This window comes from Heloderma suspectum, chromosome 5 (assembly GCF_057233095.1).
Source record: "Heloderma suspectum isolate Gila_16-S chromosome 5, 16-S_ref, whole genome shotgun sequence".
Taxonomy (NCBI): Eukaryota; Metazoa; Chordata; class Lepidosauria; order Squamata; family Helodermatidae; genus Heloderma; species Heloderma suspectum.
In genome coordinates, this window is record NC_139462.1 from 4,673,665 (window position 1) to 4,691,732 (window position 18,068).

An 18,068-nucleotide genomic window follows, 5' to 3' on the forward strand; every position below is an offset into this window, starting at 1 on the left:
GCAGGCCTGAGGTTCAACACCTCTGTGAGGTATGCACCTAGACCTAGAGCTCCAAAAATGTTTTTGTTTTATAAGGCATCTAACAAATAGAAATGTTGGAATAGCAATGGCAGGAGATGTTAGAGTTACAGTAGCAGGGATCACCCAGGGTGCAGAACTCACCAGCTCCCCTGGACACATACAGAGAACCTGGCCTCCTAGCAAGGCTGAGCCAAAGACGTGTTTGCTACTTTGACCAGGGTTTTTTGTACAGAAAAAAATGCCACGTGTTTGTGTGTGCTTTTTGCAGCCAAAAGATCAAGTTCAAGATCTAAGTTTACACCTGGATTCACAGATTATTGTTCCTTCAAGTTTTTATGTTTATATCTTTGTACACTATATCTGCATTTTTGTATCTAATATCCTTATTTATGGCTATGTATTAGTTCAGTATTTCTGTCTTTTGTTTCTTCTGAGGCTCCCTGTAATTATAAGCTCAGGGCTTCTTGTGATTCAGATCATTTTCCAGTTGTGTGCTTTACCAGCACTGTCGTTTTTGGATTTTGTTCAGCTGGTGCCTTATTTTGTTGCGCATGCGCCTAGAGCTCCTCCATGTGAGACACAAGGCCCTTCACATGCCTGCCAAACATGCACATGGTGGGGTGGGGGTGGGGATCGCCTGCAGGGCCCTCCCCAGCTGTTTTTTCAACACATGGGAGGGGGTCAACTGAACCCCCACTGTGGTTGCATCCTGTGCTTCTATTGGATATTATCTAATTTTGTGATCCTTCCATATCCCCGTTGGGACCAATTTTCAGCTCACAATTCTCAGCAACAACATGACTGCAAGTGTGCCCCTCTCAGTGACTTACTTTCAGCTGTGAAGTCCATGGAGGCTGTTGAGTCTCCGTAGCGGTTTTGAGCGGAGCACACGTACTGCCCTTCATCCTCCAGCGTCATGTCCTTGATGTTCACCTTCAGAGCGTTGTACGACGAGGCCACACTCACCCTGGGGTCAGCCCCCGAAGGGGCAGTTGCAGTGGAGCCGATGAGCGTGCCACCCTTGTATAACGCCATCTCAGATGGGGGGTCACTGTCAACTGTACACTGGATGATGCCAAGATGCCCCCCTTGCGTCTGTAGCAAAGAGCTCAGAACAGGCAGCCGAGGAGAATCTGTGGGTGGAAAGCGAGAAATATTGGTGCCTGTGACACAAAAAGGGTGCTTCTAGGCAGAGGGCCCCAGGCTCGGAAGGCCTCATGCAGCTATTCAGCCTTTTTCTCCTTAACCGATTTTCTGTGCTAAGAAAGACAGAAGAAGCGGTGGGAAAACACGAGAGGGTTCCATGTGGAAGACGTTGGCACCTTAGTCCCAGCCCCACCAGCAAAATTCTGTGAAACAGGCAGGGTGACTGCAGGTTAAAACCCTCATCAACTCCCATTTGGGAGCTGGCTTGTCTGATAATACAGACATCATGCAGAATATGAAAACAAAGGGAAGGGTTGTCAATCGAGGCCTTCATGGGGATCAGAAAATGGCATCTGTAACGGGAGAGAACTCCTGCACCTCTGGCGTGGCAAACCTTTCCTGATCTTGTTCAGTTTCACCCTACACCCAGCGATATTTAAAAAATAAGGACAATGGCCATTATCTAGCATCCAAGCTGCAGCTTCCAGCACCAGTGTGGGGAACCTCTTTCAGTTCAAGGGCCGAATCCATTTAGAAAAAGCCCCCGGGGGCTGCACTGCAGTGGCCAAGGGCAAAAGGGGTGGGGCCAAAAACACAGAAACACCAACCAATACCAGCCCATTGTAGCTTAAAGAACTCAATGCCAGCAAGCAAGCTTTAGGAGGGGCATTTCACCTTTTTAGAATGGGGAAAAACCTGTGCAAAACCCGGGAAACCACCAAACCATCATTGGTTGGGGGAAAGGGGGAGTGTACATCTGTGGAACCCTGGGGAGCTGGATGTGGCCCCTGGGCCTGAGTTCCCCACCCCTGTTCTAGCACAAGACATCTTGTTGCCCATCGTATGCCCTGCCCCCACTAATTAGCAGCTTGTAATGGTCCCAGGAGTGTAACCAAGTCACCTGTAGTTTTAGAGGGCCTAGAGATCCATAGTGCTCCCTTTAGGTTCATTATAAGTGCAATTTCCTTGCTAGTGGGCCTCTAAGCATGTGAGATGAGTCAAAGGTCGATAGCGTGGTCTCAGCACATTCCATGCTAACAAAAGCTAGTATCTTATCAGGGCCTAGGATGTGCCTGAGAAGTGAGGCTATGCTTATGCCAAGTTACAGGTGTCTGTGCTGGGAAAGTTCTGATTGTTTTCCTTCTGAACAAGCGCTGTTAGTCTATGCTGGGAAAGTTGCAGATGAACACTAATTAATGCTTGCTGCTGTCATGCTGCCTCACTGCTGACATGTATGGTATAAGACCCATTTTTACCCCTTGGCTCTGGGTTCAGAGAAGCTGTCTGAGCCCACCATTGGGTACGCCTGTGTGCTGTAAGTACTCAATAAAGTCTCCTTGTAAGCAAACCTGAATCTGGCTTATCACTATCTCGGCACCTCCAAACCTTAGCAGCCCACGGCCGGGGCATACACAGCTCTCTTGTGTGAGATACAGTGTAATGACAGGGCTGCCCTAGAAAAGTCTTCGGAAGAGTCTGGTGTGGAATGTGACAGCCAGATGGCTCTCCGGTGTAGGCATTTTAGACCACATTATACTGAACCTGTGTTAACTGCACTGGCTTCCAATTTATTTCTGGGCCCAGTTCAAGGTGCTGGCTCTTACCCCTTAAAGCCCTAAATGGCTTAGGGACCGGATATCTGAAAGACAGTCTCATCCGCTATGAATCTGCTGCATAACTGTGGCAGAATCCCAGTTTTGGAATTCCCTCCTGCCTGATGACTTTTAGGCAAGTTCAGAGTCTTGTTCATCCTATCTGGTTTTTCATCTTATTAAAAAATAGAATTGAAGGCTTTAATTCTGCTCCTTTGGATTTTAAGGTCTTAGTTTTGATTTTTGTTACTTGGTATTGTTTGCTTTGTTTTGGGCCACAAGTAGGGCTGAAAAGCAGTATTAAACTACTTTTATAAAACAGTCATTGAATAGACTTCAGTATTTATAACAGACCTGTGAGAACTTTCTAAACAAGGGGTAGGCAACTTTTTTGGCCCCGTCGGCAAATTTGGCAATTTGAGAAACTGTCCTCGGCACCACCATAAAATGGCTGCCATGGGAGGTGTGGCTCGTCACCGAGGACAAGTAACCTGCTCCAAAAACTAAGTACAGGCAGAGGTGGATCTGAGTCCCAACACACTAAACAACTCCTTTGAACCCACAGTTTTCATGGCCAACAGAAACCTCTTTCATAGAAGGCAAGCTCTTTCTCTCTGCCCACCCCTGCCAGCCAGCTCATTCCCTGCCCTGTCTCTTTTTCTCTCTCCCTCTGTATCCTGTGCCCCATAATTCTCCCTCACACCCTCTGGCTCACCACCAACAGATACACACGTGTGACTTCTGCCTCCTTCCCTCATGCTTCAAGCACATGAAAAGCCATGCTCACTCTTTTTCAGGATCCCTCCAAAATCCCCCCTAAAGCCTTTCTCTCCCCCTCTCTCTTTCTCACACACATGCAGCCCGATCCATTCAGACATACTGTCAAGGTGTAAACTGAGCCCAGAGAGCCCCAGAGCAGTTCGGATTCTGAGGAGGAACAGCTATCCGTGGGAGAGGGGCCAGCTCATCCCTCCCAGGCTCAGCACCTCACAGAGATTCCTCCTGCCAGCATTCCTAAGATAGATAGCAACCCTGGCTGTGAGGGAATGCGGGAGGGGGGCTTCTTAGATGCTCGACGCAGATGCAGAGTGACAAGCGATGGAGGGCATGGAAAGGAGGCGTAGCGCCCGTTTGGCACGCAAGTAACGGCCGCTTCCTTTGGACCTAAGGGAAAGAGGGAGGATCTCTCCCTAGCCCATAAGTTCTGGGTCTTCAAGTGACTCTCCTTCAAACGGGGATCAACTGCCTACCTGAAGCTTAGGCCACTCTGCTGTTCCTTGCTTTAGTCACTGTGATTAGCATCTGAAAGAGTCATTAAGTTGTAAAAGGATTAAAGCTTTGAAAAGAAATCCTTTCGTCTGTGTCTTGAGTTGGCTATTGGAATCTACTGGGAGAAGCCGCCAAAGCGCTCCTGACAGCTTGATCCCCCTTTGAAAGAGAGTCACTTGAAGACCCTGAACTTATGGGCTAGGGAGAGATCCTCCCTCTTTCCCTTGGGTCCATGGGAGGCAGCCGTTGCTTGCAAGTCAAACGGCCACTACGCCTCCTTTCCGCGCCCTCCATTGCTCGTGGCTCTTTGCATCTGCGTCGAGCATCTAAGAAGCCCCCCTCCTGCATTCTCTCACTGCCAGGGTCGCTATCTATCTTAGGAATGCTGGAAGGAGGAACCTCTGCGAGGTGCTGAGCCTGGGAGGGATGAGCTGGCCCCTCTCCCACGGAGAGCTGTTCCTCCTCAGAATCCGAACTGCTCTGGGGCTCTCTGGGCTCAGTTTACACCCTGACACATACAAGCACACAAGGCTCCCCAACCCCACCCCACCTCCCAGTTCCTCCCAGCTGGCTCCCTCAACCCCCACTGGCTTCTGGCTGCTCTCACTCCCCCACTCCCTGCTGGTTTCTTGCTGGCTTCCCTGACCCCCAGCCCCGCCCCAGCTCAGTGCTGCCATTCCTAGCCACCCCCCACCCCAGACAAGAAGTAACAGCAATCCCTTTTTCTTCCCCCGCCCCTTTTCCTTGGTGGCTGGGTGCACTGCAGAGGAAAGCATCTGCCTGCAGCCACCTGCCAGCTTTATATCCTGGGAAGATCTCTGAGCCCCAGATGGGGCCCAGAGGCATTCATGAGAAATGACAATGGCAGCGGCTGGAGGTCCTCACTTCCCTTTGCAGCAATCCCAGCTGCTGGTAAGCAAATGGTTAATTTGCTTTTAGAAGAAAAGTGAGAGGGGTAGAGCAGCTCAGTGGGTTGCCCCAGTGCCCATGGGCGCCGCAGTGCCGCCCGCCCGCTGTAATCCACAATTCCTCAAATGCCTTTTTTCCACAGAGTCTATAGCTGAGGAGGAATTATCATCACTCCCATGTCCCAGACCCACATACAACGCCCTCCCCCTCCGGACCACACTGGCTCCTACGTGGATGGAAAGGCTACTCACACAAGACACGCAGAGTGACGGCCGGGGACGTGCTGCTGCCTTGCTTATTCCGGGCTGCACAGTGGAACGTTCCAGCATCCCCACTGGCCACCACTGGGAAGACCAGGGAGTTTTCCTTTCCCTCTTGTAGCCACTTGGCGTTCTTATACCATGTGTAAGTGGTTTCTTCCCCTGGCCCCACGGTGGCCAGACAGGCCAGGGTGACTTGCTCGCCTTCGGGTAATTCGTTGGAAGGGCTGACCATCACTCTGGCAGCTGGGAGAAGGGTGGGAAAGTACAAAAAAGTGGAGGACATGGATTAGTTACCTGACGAACGAATGGGGTTAGCCCAGAAGTGGGGAACTTGTGGCTCTCCAAATGTTTTGGCCTACAACCCCCAACATCCCTCGCCATTTTGTGTGTGCGTGTGTGTGTACTGTCTGTTTACATGTTTGTATGTCTACAGTTTTATATGATGCGCAATATTCTTTTAAGGTTTTTAGGGTGCAGTCCGATGCGTGTTTAGACAGAAAAATGTCCTATGACTCCCAGTATTCCCCAGCCAGCACTACTAGCTGGGGAACGCTGGGAGTCATGGGACTTTTTTCTGTCTGAACCCGCATAGGATTGTGCCCTTAATCTTTGTAAACTACCCAGGGAGCTCTGGCCATTGGGTGGTATAGAAATGTAATAAATGAAACAAAATGAATGGATTCGCCAAATAAGGCTAGAATCGCAGGTGAACGTTGGTTCATGAAATGATTGCCTAACAGGGAGTCAGGTCATTGGTCCATCCAGCCCAGCACTAGCTACTCAGACTGGCAAAGTTCTCTCTTGGCCATGCGGCTGAGAACCTTTTAACTGGAACTGCCAGCAGGGCCTGAACCTGGGACCTTCCGGATGCAAAGCGGCTGCTCTACCGCTGAGCCAAGGGCTGTGTAGAACGATGGCCTCTGACAACAAGTGGAAAGGGTGGGGCTCTTGGAAGCCAGGCAGAGGCATCGGTCAGATGCCCCAGTCCCATCCCCCATTTTCCACACTCGATGACAACTGTCTTTGGGCCCTCGCCACACATTAGAAGGCAGCAAACAGAGTTTGCCGCGGAGTATACACTGAACGCAAGAGCGGTTGCCATTCCCAGTTCCCCAGTGAGACGAGTACCTTCATTTTACGTCTGTTTGAAAATGCACCATTGTTGCATTCACATTTTGCATTTTAGGTGTACAGGTGAAGCACCTGATTTTGACCAGCTACAAGTAGAAGTCCAGTATATGAACCAACAATGAAGAGGAGGTTTTTCCTCCTGCTCTGTCTCTAAAGGAAGCTGAGGGATTCCATGGCCCTTTTTCTTCAGGACTCCCGAAAAGGCATATTTGCTGAGTTAGGAACACAAGAAGCTGTCTTATATTGCCCACTGGTCCATCTAGCCCAGTATTGTCAACACTGATCGACAACGACTGGGAGCCAAGGCTCCCCAGGGGTTCAGGCAGGTTTTTTTCCAGCCCTAACTGGAGATGCCAGGGATCGAACCTGGGACGTTTATTTATGTGTTTAAAAATTAATCTATTTACATTTAATCCATTCAATTAATCCTTTAAAAACCAGGCAGTTGTAAAAGTCTTCGTATTACATTTCTTATACATGTAACCACTTATACTTTATAATCAATTCTCTATGTTATGATTATACACCATAAAATCAAATAATCCAAATCATAGAATCATAGAATAGTAGGGTTGGAAGGGGCCTGCAAGGCCATCAAGTCCAACCCCCTGCTCAATGCAGGAATCCAAGTCAGAGCATCCCTGACAGATGGCTGTCCAGCCTCATCTTGAACGCCTCCAGTGTGGGAGAGCCCACCGCCTCCCTAGGTAAATAGTTCATAAAGGCAAGCAATAAGCAGGTACTGTGCAACATTCCTTTACTTTCATATATAATCATATCAGGCTTAATTCATTGTTAGGATAATGCGTCCTGGTCTATATTGACTCCAACTTCGACTGTTTTCTTTGGGAAATTGCTGTTGAATTGCTTCTCCCTTCACACACATTTTTATAACGGGTAATTTTGTTCATGAGCATTATTTTCCACACCCTCCCACCCTTCCAAAAGCAGGCACAGTAGCTGTTCTTTTTCCTTCCCCAGTCCTTTGCACAATCCTTCATGTTAAGGTTAACACATAGCTTACTACTACTTGATGTTCTCCCCTAACCTGGTCCTCCAAATAGCCCCAAAAGTGCTGTGAATGGGGATAGCTGGATCTCATATCCCTTGACACCTTTTATCGCTTGAAGAATATTCTGCCAATCTTATTTAACAGCATTGCTTTGTCACCAAATGTGAGCAAAACTGCCTCTTCCCCTATCTAATTGCGCTGCCAGCAAGTTTCCAATACATCAGGAAACGTTTTTTGCAGTTTTGACTGAGGTAAATACCGGAGATATAGCATCTTGGAAAAATTCTGTCTTGAGGGAATGTCTGCATCAGCTCTCCAGGTTTTCAGACCAGAGTCCTTCTCAGCCCTACCTGGAGAGATGCTAGGCACTGAACGTGGGACCGTTTATGTGCAAAGCAGGGCTCCCAGTGGAGACTGGTGGCTCCAGTGTCAGTGGGCGGGGAATCCGCTCCAGGTTTCAGTCAGAACTCTAAAGGAGCTCTCTGAGGTGCTTTGCATTGCACCTTGGAGAGCTCCTTTAGAGTTCTGACTGAAACCTGGAGCGGATTCCCCGCCCACTGACACTGGAGCCACCAGCCTCCACCGGGTGTCCCACCACTACACTACAGCCCGTTCTGTCCTGCTTCCATCTAGTGCAGCAAGCTACTTTTCTCCCTTATGGCCCCTTATGCCTGGAACTCCCTCCCAGAACACCTGCATGACCCCGCCTCTCTCTTCCTTCCGATCCCTCCTCAAAACCCGTCTTTTCCATGAACTCTTGGCATGCGCACCACCCCAACAGTTCCCATCCACTACCATGACTAAGCCTTAGTAGATGGAACCAAACGGATCACATATTATCGTGGATTGTCGTGTGGGTTGTTTGATTTGAGATTGCTTGTTTGAAGTTGTTTTAGATATGTGTTCTCTTGTGTATATTGTCTGTTCATGTGTTGTTGTTGTTTTTATGTAAATGGCTTTGAATCTCTGTATACTGTATTTTTAATGTTTTTAATCTTTGTAAACTGCCCAGACAGCTTTGGCTAATGTAATAAATACATATTCTACCCCTGCCTCCCCTACCCGGTGAGCCTTCCCCTTTGTTGAAGTTTAGACTGTATGCCCTTTGGGGCAGAGACTGTCTCATTGTTGTTACTCCATAAACCAGCTTCGCCCAACCTGGCACCTTCCAGATATGTTGGACTGCAACTCCCATCATTGCCAGCCTGGAGGGTGCCAGGTCAGAGAAGGCTCCTAGAAACCTACGTTTGAATAACAACAACCATGTTCTGTTTCCAGCTGTGGCCAGCCAGATGCAAGTGGGAGAGTGTGTCCTCTCCTGCACTGCCTGGACTGGAGCCTGGCAACTTTTTTCAGTAGGAGAATCCCTTTCTCTTGTAAACAGAGGCCACGACAGAGCTGAAGCACTGGAGACAAATCATCATCAAAGCTTTGTGAGCCAACATTAAATCGGATTTTCAAGTCACTTCTATAAACCCCCTTGCTCAGTAGCCTCTTCACCCCTCTAGTCTTGCCCCTGATTTTAAGGCATCCCTAGAGCCTTGCCAGTCTAAAGGAGCACTGTGCATTTGCAAAACATCCAACTTACTTTGGGCACCAAAGAAATGTGCTGTGGTGGCGTTCCCATACTCGTTAGTTGCCGTGCATTCGTAGTCACCCTCGTCTGCTGGGATTACCTTCTTGATCTCCAGCTTCAAAGAGTTATGGGCGGTGGAGATGCTGATCCGCTGGTCGGACACCGAGTGTGAGCTGGTGGTTGCAATGAGCTGCTTGTCCTGGTACAGGTTCAGGGTGGACGGGGGGTTGCTGTCAACAGTGCAGTGGACAATGGCCAATTCTCCCTCCTGGGTCTCCTGGAACAAGGCGAGGGAGGGCGTCCTGGGAGGATCTGGGGAAGACAAAGACCATCATGGCGTGCATTCTTTAGGGCAGCCTCCCCCAGCCTGGGGCCCTTCAGATGTGTGGGACTACAACTCCCATCACCCCAGCCAGTGAAACTGGCCATTGGCCATGCTGGCTGAGAATGATGGAAGCTGTTGTCCAACACAGCTGGAGGGGCCCAAGTGGGGGGAGGCTGGATGATGATATGGTACCACCTCTGTACACTGCGGCTTTGAGGTGAAGCCCTGTGGTGTTCTTGTGATATCTGCTTATGTACAGGGGCAGAACTCCAGTCTGTTGGCGCAGGAGGCACCCAGACAGGCAGCAGTTCCTCTCACACTAACCCTTTTCTCAGGCATTGCCATCCTGAGTTTTTATGGAGCATCTGGATGATGGTTTGCCAAATTATTGCAGCCCAATTTTTTTCTATGTTGTCCTCCCTTGTTCTTTCCAGCCATTATTTTTGGTAATGAAATGCAGTTGCAACACGAGCAGCTCCAAGCTATTTGGGGAATGTTCAGGGCTCCTAATCAAACATTTACTGTTTGCAGATCCTGTCCACCTTATTAGCTCTGTTAACTACGAACCCCCCAAACTAGTATCTCCTCCAAACATACGCGAGTTACTAGTTTGGGTGGGCTTGTTGTTTACAGAGCCTGTTTTATTGCTTCCCTGTTGAGCATGAATGGGAGGTGGGTTTAGGGATGAATAGCTTCTCAGTTGCCCCTCATTTGCTTCAGTGTCTGATTCTGTTCTCTCACCAGGGGAGGAAGTACCTTTTTGCTATGCAAAACAGACAGTGCAAGGAAACCAGGGATTAAAGCCTCCCCCCACCCCCTGGGAACAGAAACTAGCACTGGGGCAAATAACAGGGGTTATTCGAGGGCAAATTAAGGTGGTTTTCAGCAATGCCCCAGGCATGATCAACAGAAAGCACCTCCTCCTGGGACTATTAATCTAAGTGTGCATCTATAAACCAGCCTTCCTCAACCTGGTGCCCTCCAGCCATGTTAGGGATGACGGAAACTGTAGTCAAACATACTGGTTGGCACCGGGTTGGGGAAGTCTGCTAGAAACACACAGACAAAACCACATAAACAAATAAGCAAGGACAACTATAAGGGAACCAGAAGGACGAAGGGAATGTGGTAACATTAACTTTGCACTGAAGTATAAAACAACGATAGACAATGTTGAATCTAAGCCATGTTCAAGTGTATGTGTAAGTATGTTTATAGAGTCAGTATTGCTTGCCATCTTTTTTTTTTTTTACTTCAATACAAAGTCCATAAATCCCCTGTCTCATTCATCCTTGAAGTTCTCTGGTTAATGTAATTTAAAACAGACCCCCATTCATTAAACATATTAGTCTGGCGCCAACTGTGTTTTATTGTGCTGTATACAGAGTGGGCTTTGCCATTTTAATGGGTTCTGAAACTTTTGACAGACACACTTTCTTGGGTTGAACTGGAGATGGGTAACATGCAACCCCCATTGAATTTGTCACTGGCTCAGAAAAATAACTTCTGCCCCCCTGAGAAAAAAAAAAGTATGTTGGGAAATAGCTCAATTTATTTTGAGCCTCCAGTCCCTTCCCCCATGAACCTCCAAACCTCCTCCTTCTTTTACATACTTCAGTAGCCCTGGGAAAACTGCATTTCCCAGAGCTATTGCTGTCTGGGTCACTGCCACAGTAGCACTTCATCTGTCTAGGACATAATGATCAGTCAATCAATCAATTATGATTTCCATTTGGAAATACGCAAGCCTCTTTCTCTTTTGGAGCTGTGGCAATGATCTTCGAGGAACTTTACAAAAAGTCACTTGATTGGCAGAGAAGTCTCATTTTAATTAGGGCTGCCACGACGACATTTAATCGGTTACAAGATTTTTTAAAGATTGATACAAATACTTGTAAAAGGTGCGGATGGCAAGAGGAACCATCTTAAAAGAGGTGTTTTCTCTCCCAGAGGATGGAAGTGCCCCTTGTAAGACCATGTCTGTTATGAGACATGCATCCAGCTCATTGTGAACTTCCCTATGAATGTTCATATTGAAAGGTGGCCTATCAATTTATTAAAGTTAATTAATTAAATACTAAATAAGAAGGAAGTACACCTTGCTTCAGAACTATTGTTTTACTCATAACAATTTAATTGCTTGATTGATTCATCAATCAATCAGCTAAATCTTATACAATTAACCAACTGAGTTTTCATCATTCATTGTGACAGCCTAGTTGCAGTTGGATTTTAGTTCTAGGCCAGAAGACCCCCCATGGAATGCAGGGATGTCATTATGGGCTGCAGCACAACACTCTCGTACCCCACTGGAATTATTCATGTAAAGTTTGCCCTGAGCATAAAGCATGAAAAGGAACATCTGAAAACTCACAGAAGACACTCAGTCCAATGACTTGGGACACCTCGCTCCCTTTGTCATTCTGCACTTTGCAAGAGTAATAGCCAGTGTCTCCGACAGCAACCTCAAGAAAAACCAGGCTCCGAGCTGTGCCTTCCTTGATCCAGACGTTGTTCTTGTACCAGCTGTAGTGCATCTCTTGCTTGTCTTCCCCAGGAACGTCACAGGTCAATGTGACTGTCTCACCTTCCCTTATACTAGAAGAAGGGCTGACTGACAACTCTGCAGCTGGGATGATAAGGAAGAAAGAGAAGTAGTGGGACAAGGCCATGTTCAATTATGTCACTCATAAAATAACAGTGAACTGAACAGCTCTGGAAACTCTTCTGCCTTCTCTCTGTGACAGCCTTCCCCAACCAGGGCCCCTCCTAATGTGCTGGATTACAATTCCCATAATCTCCAGTCATCTTGTTAGTTATACACTGTTTTCTATTTACACAGGTGCCACACGTAACTCCTGAGATTGTTTCGAGGTAAACTAGCACTTATGGGGAGAGCACAAACAAGAGCTGGAAAACCGAATGTGGAACCCATCATGGAGGCCACTCGCACTTTGCCACGCACAACATCTGCTTAATTTCCATGTTTCAGAGTTGACCCTGTCCTTGGTACTCACAGAAAACATAGAGTGTTACTGCTGCAGCTATCCCAGTGCCAACAGAATTTTTGGCCGCACAGTGGTACAGGCCATAATCATCACGAGTGATTCTCCGGAAGGATTTAACCAGCCCATTTCCACTGGCAACGCCATTTTTGAACCACTGGTAGGTGGTGACTTCTGGGTAGCTGCTGTTAACGTTGCATGTCAGAGACGCTGCATCGCCCACTCGGATTATCTTAGTTGCTGGTTTTAGGGACACTTTCACGCCTTTGGGGGCATCTAGGAGTAAACGAAAGAGTGGCAGAAAGAGAGGCTGAGAATGGTTGCTGGTTGGAAACAGAATTCCTTTCCCCAACAGAGCAAAAACCAAGTCGTATCCATCATGGGGGTGGCGGGAGGATGATTGCCTTCTTCTTGGGGCCAGGCTGAGCCCCTTGGCCAAAGGGAACAATACAGATATATGACATGGGCCATTTTCACTTGCTTACATTCTATACTACCCAACAGCCGAAGCTCTCTGGGCGGTTCACAAAACTGTATACTGCAGTATTCCATAGTGCAGACTTCTCCAACCTGATGCCCTCCAGAGGAGTTGGACTACAACTCCCATCATACCCACCCAGCATGACCAATGACTGGGGACTGATGGGAGCTGTAGTCCAACACGTCTGGAAGGTGCTGGACTTTCCCATCAGGTTGGGAAAGGCTGCTGTAGTGCGATAGTTCAGGATAATCCGGTGGCTGGGGTGCTTCCAGATGACGCTTTTGTCATGCCATCGCCTTGCTGCATTCACAGAATTTTAAGGGATGTCCAGACACTGTTGTCCTCCACTCATAACTCTCCCATATTTTCCCACCGCTTTTTCCGTCTTTTTTATCCCCATAAAAAATGGCTTAAGGAAGAAAAGACAGAATCACTGTAGAAGGCCCTCTGTGTCTTAGTGTTCCAGACCTCCACCTGGAAGCACCCAGGTAGTGAAGACAATTTTACTGCAGCAGGCCTTTTAAGAGCCCTTTAAGAATCTGAATTTAACTGCTGCCACTATTGTTTTAGTCTGTTGATTAGTCTCGTATAGCATGACTTGTGTCAAGTTTTGGTGTCATTTCTTTTGGTTTGCTCATTCATTATTGTGATTTTGTTTTACTATTATATCACATTGAATACTCCTATGTAGAAAGGAAGATAATAACATTAAATATTATTGTTGTTGTTATTATTATTATTAATAATAATAATAATGCCATAGCTCCTGCTCCATCATGCCAGTCTAGAGCCACCCACGTTTCACTCTGAGTGTGATTTCCCCTGCCACCGTCTGTGCCCCCACAAACAGATTGCAGCTGATCTTCTGGTTGTGATCCTTCCAGGAAAGTGAGGTGTGGAGGGTTTCATTTCTGAGTGCTCTCGTGGTATCCAGCTGGACCATCTCAGACACCAGCGAGGCCTCGGTGTTGTAGCCCATCCATTGCAGGGAGCTGTTTTCATAGGGACAGACGTATGGACTGGAGCAGCTGAACGTCACGGGCACCCCTTCGTTCAGATCTCCCGGAGCGGCAACGCTGGGTGGGTTAGGCCTGTCTAAGGAAGCAAGGGCAAAGGAACGGGCTGAGAACTAGCACCTCAGTCTTCTGAGTTAGAAAGGAACAGCTCTTTGCCCTTCCACGTCACAAGATTGACTAACTGATTGAAAACAGTCTTCCTCAATCTGGTGCCCTCCAGTTGTTTTGGACTTCAACTCCCATCATTCCCAGATAGCATGGCTATTTGCACACACACTATTCTGCTTGCAAACAAGGCATGCACTCCCCACCTGAATATTCAAAATGGCTGCCAGCATGAACCACAACCCACCGAGGCTTCTATAAATAAGCCACGGTGGGTGGTGGCGATCGTGTGAACCAGCCCTAAATCTTCAAGTCAACAAACCACTTCTAGCAGTTTTCATCTCCACCAGGAGCAGGTCTGCTGTAAATCTAATGGGTCTTAATGGCCCATTCCAGACCAGGCCACCCCAAAAGACTTTGCATTGCAACAGGGAACAATATATTGTTGCCGGAGAAAATTCATTTCCACCCAGCTACTGTGTGGATTGCAGTTAAGCCCAGAGGGAAGAGGGAAGTCCGAGGGGGTGGCAGAGGACATCAGTGTCCCTGCTAATAAAAAAAATCTTTGCTCTTTGACCCTGTGAGCCTTGGCCCCACTGCACCACTGATGCTGTCTACTCCTCAGCCCCTTTTAGATCGCCTTGCTCTGGACTTCTCTGCTCCCACTCACTATTCTGCAACTCCCCGTGCTCCAGCCATCTCCCTGCTACATTTGTCTGCAGCTTTCTCAATCTATGGCTTCATCCTTTTCCAGGGCCCTGCCTGTCCAACCCCCTCCTTTCCTTGGCTGTTCTGCCTGCATTGCCTCTCTCTCTACGTTTGGAGGAGCTCAGCCAACGGCTGCTAGAGACTTTCCTGCCTGCCCCACCTTTCTGTGACATTAGGACAGCTCAGCCAATCACTGCCAGAAGTCTCCCCCCATCCCATGACCACAACATCCCTTCCACATTACAATAAAGTCTCCGTCAGCAGCCAAAAAATTATCCAGTTCTTTCAAAGCATTACACGACTTCCTGTCTCTGCCACACCTGGACACAGGGAGCTCTCCTCTCCGACAGTTCAGTCCCCTCTCCCTGCTTTCTTTCTCCTCTGCTCCTCTGAATTCCCATCCAGCCAGACTGGGCACTGGCTGTCCTCCAAAGGAAGGGCTATAATAGCTTCCTGTTCAGGCTGGGATTTTGCCTGGGCAAAAATAGGCATCCTGGCTCCTGGCTTGCTCTGTTTCTGACTCTAGGCCTATTCCTTGGTGTGACTTCCCAGTTCTGACCATGGTTCCTGGTTCCTTCTAGATGCCTTTGGCTCAGCTCTGGCATTCCATGAATCACCACCAGAGATTCTTTGGTCAAAGGCAGAGCTTTCTACCTGCCCTGGGTCCCTGTGACTTAAAGACAGCTTTGCTAATCACAGCCAGTAGCTTTTTTCACCCCATTACAAACTCTTTAAAAGGGGGTTGGCCAAATTCCTGGAGGAAAAGGCTATCGATGGCTACTAGTCCTGATGGCTCTGTGCGACCTCCAGTACCAGAGGCAGGGAGCCTATCTATGTACACCAGTTCCTGGGGAACGAGGGCGGGAGGGTGCTCTTGCACTCATGTCCTGCTTGTGGGTTCCTGGTTGACAGCTGGCTGGCCACTGTGTGAACAGATTGCTGGGCTAGATGGACCCTTGGTCTGACCCACCATGGCTCTTCTGATGTTCTTATGTTCCCCACTGCATTGCAGTAACCAGTGGCTTGGTTAAGTAGCAGGAGGGATTTTTCAGTTTGATACAGCGATGTGCAGCCTTGTATATTTTAGTAGGATTCCTTTGATTATGTTCTTACAGCCCTGAGGATGGGAAGGTTTAGAAGGAAATGTTGAGAGCCCTGAGTCTAGTATATAGCACACTTTCATGGGACTGCTCACCAGTGACAGTCAGCTGAACCCCGTTCTGTGCGGTCCAGCGATTCACGTTGCTGATTTCAAACCGGAAGATGTAGTTGCCACCATCTTCGCTTGTCATGCTTCTCAGGAGGAGGGTGCAGTTGCGTTTGAGAGGATCGCCCAGCAGTTCTGTGCGGTCTCGAAATCGGGCATCAGCACTAGCAGGAGTCGTTGAATGGTAAATTGTGATTCGTTGGCCTGAATGATCTTTGTACCAGATGGCTGTGATGCCGGCAGTGACAGCTACATCGCTGGGAAAGCTGAATGTGCAGGGAATCATGGCACAGGAACCTTTGATGCTCTGCAGCTTTCCTGGATACGTGACTCCCCACGAAGCAAAGGCTGCAAAACAACAACACAGAAAATGGAGGGAGGCAGGAGAAAGGAAGGCGGCTGTGCTGAGATGCCATGGCCTCCCTCTCTCTCTCTCTCTCTCTCAAAGTCTCCCCATCTACACACACTCCATTGCTGTGGTGGCGGTGTCACTTCTGTTAAAACAATCAAAGCGTCTTCCAATGTAAAAAATATGAAATGGAATAAAAAATAAACATTAAAACCAATTTTAAAAATAAAAACAGCAGAAATGGCAGCAGCTAAAAGCCTCAGACAAGATAGCAAGACATAAATCTACAACTTCCTTCCATCCTATAAAAATCAAATATGACAAAACAGGAGATCATGTACATTAAAAGCCAGCTGAATTTTTAAGGAAGTATTTACTGACTCTCTAAAGACAGAAGGGGAAATTCACATCAATGCTCGCCCAAGAAAAGGGGTGCATGTGAGGGATTGTGGTCAGGCCTGGGTGTGCAAATTTATTGTCTTCTGTGACAGGGATAAATTATGCATGCAGATCAGCCATTGAAGGCTTGAGACAGGCTACAAATGCACTTAGTTAAAAAAAATAAGGTATTCAAAGTTGAACAAATGAAGCGGTGCAGAAGACTCGCCTCGCCTGGGAAGCCATTTGGTCTCGGCCCAGCGCAGTCAACAGTGGCTGGCTCAGCTAGATGCCTCTGGGCACTCGCAAGCAGACAGGGCCAGCCCTGCCATTAGGTCGGGTCAGTGAGGCAGCAGCCTCAGCTGGCAGATGCTGGAGGGTGTCAAGCAAGGGCAAGACAATGGAGGACAGAGGTGCCAATGCGCGCGAGCGCCGTGTGGCTTGCCCTGTGCCCCTCATCTAGCCTGCTGCCCTCAGGTGTGGTGGAAGCCGTGGCCACGTCACTGGTTTTGAAATAAGATTCAGCTGCCAACCTGGTCACCTTCTCCACATGGAACGGGAATGGGCACCCTCTTGTCCTTTGCTTCAGGCGGCAAAATGTCTTGAGCTGGCTGTGCAAGCAGGTCATGATGGCGGCTGCTCTCGCCCCTCTTGCTTGTCCCCAGCACCTAGTGCTCAGAAATAGTGGAGATCCTGTTCCTCTGCTCAGAGCACTATATGTGGGGCTCTAGAGACCTCCCATCGAGCCACTCATCAGGCTGACCCCCAATTAGTTAACTATGGGATGCCATATTTTGTAAATATACCTTGGTTGACATAATGAGCAAACCCCAGGAGGAGGAGGAACGTCCACATAGCAATTCCCACTGGCTAATCTGATGGTAAATTCCTAGGGTGGGGGGGAACAAAATGAAACACATGGTTAGATGCAAGACCAACATGAGGACGGCCATGTATTTGATTTCATTGGCTAGGAACATAGGAAGCTGTGTTAGGGCTGGGTAAGCCAATTGGTGCCTTTACTGGCAGGAATTTCCCATTGTCTGCCAACTGAGATCCTTTTAGCTGGAGATGCCTGCAGTCGATCCTGAGACCTTCTGTGCTCAAGGGTTGGCAGAATGGGGCACTTGCGGAGAGCCCACAGCCCAGCAGGGGCCCACTGACAACAGCCTCTGCAGCCTGATTCTTCACCTGCCTCTCGCTCTGGCCCAGACAGTGCTGGTGGCACGAGGGAGGAGCAGTAGATGCCATTGCTTGCTTATGCATTGCCTCTCTGCCTAGCAAGCAAGCAGGTGGTAGCACTGATGGGAAAGAGGAGCAGCAGCCAATGACGACCATGCTGGTTAGCAGGGAGGCTCACTGAGGGACAGGGGCCCATGGGAGGTGTGCTGCCTCCAAAACCTGGAGCTGGTTTTGGAGCCATGGCCACTCCCATTGTGCTATGTTAATACCCATGTTAATATTAATCTCATAATCATCCCCATCCTTTTCCTTCCAAGTCATAGCCATGAGATTGTAAGCCCACATGCAGGGACTACCTTCTTGTTAATCTTTGTACAACTTCTACATGTATTT

The 18,068-nt window shown here is 48.4% G+C and overlaps 1 protein-coding gene across 1 annotated transcript in view; it reads right to left on the reverse strand.

Moving 5' to 3' along the window:
* The window catches only part of SIGLEC1 (sialic acid binding Ig like lectin 1), a 40,800-nt gene extending 23,427 nt beyond the window's left edge, over positions 1–17,373 (reverse strand). The window contains exons 1-8 of the mRNA XM_084860169.1: positions 17,300–17,373; positions 15,755–16,114; positions 13,529–13,825; positions 12,262–12,525; positions 11,619–11,873; positions 8,932–9,231; positions 5,189–5,443; positions 852–1,154 (exon numbers count right to left, since the gene is read on the reverse strand). Coding sequence (XP_084716295.1) covers positions 852–1,154; positions 5,189–5,443; positions 8,932–9,231; positions 11,619–11,873; positions 12,262–12,525; positions 13,529–13,825; positions 15,755–16,114; positions 17,300–17,348 — 2,083 coding nt within the window. The 5' untranslated portion in view covers positions 17,349–17,373. The remainder of the gene's footprint in view (positions 1–851; positions 1,155–5,188; positions 5,444–8,931; positions 9,232–11,618; positions 11,874–12,261; positions 12,526–13,528; positions 13,826–15,754; positions 16,115–17,299) is intronic.
* Between the last annotated feature and the right edge of the window lie 695 nt (positions 17,374–18,068).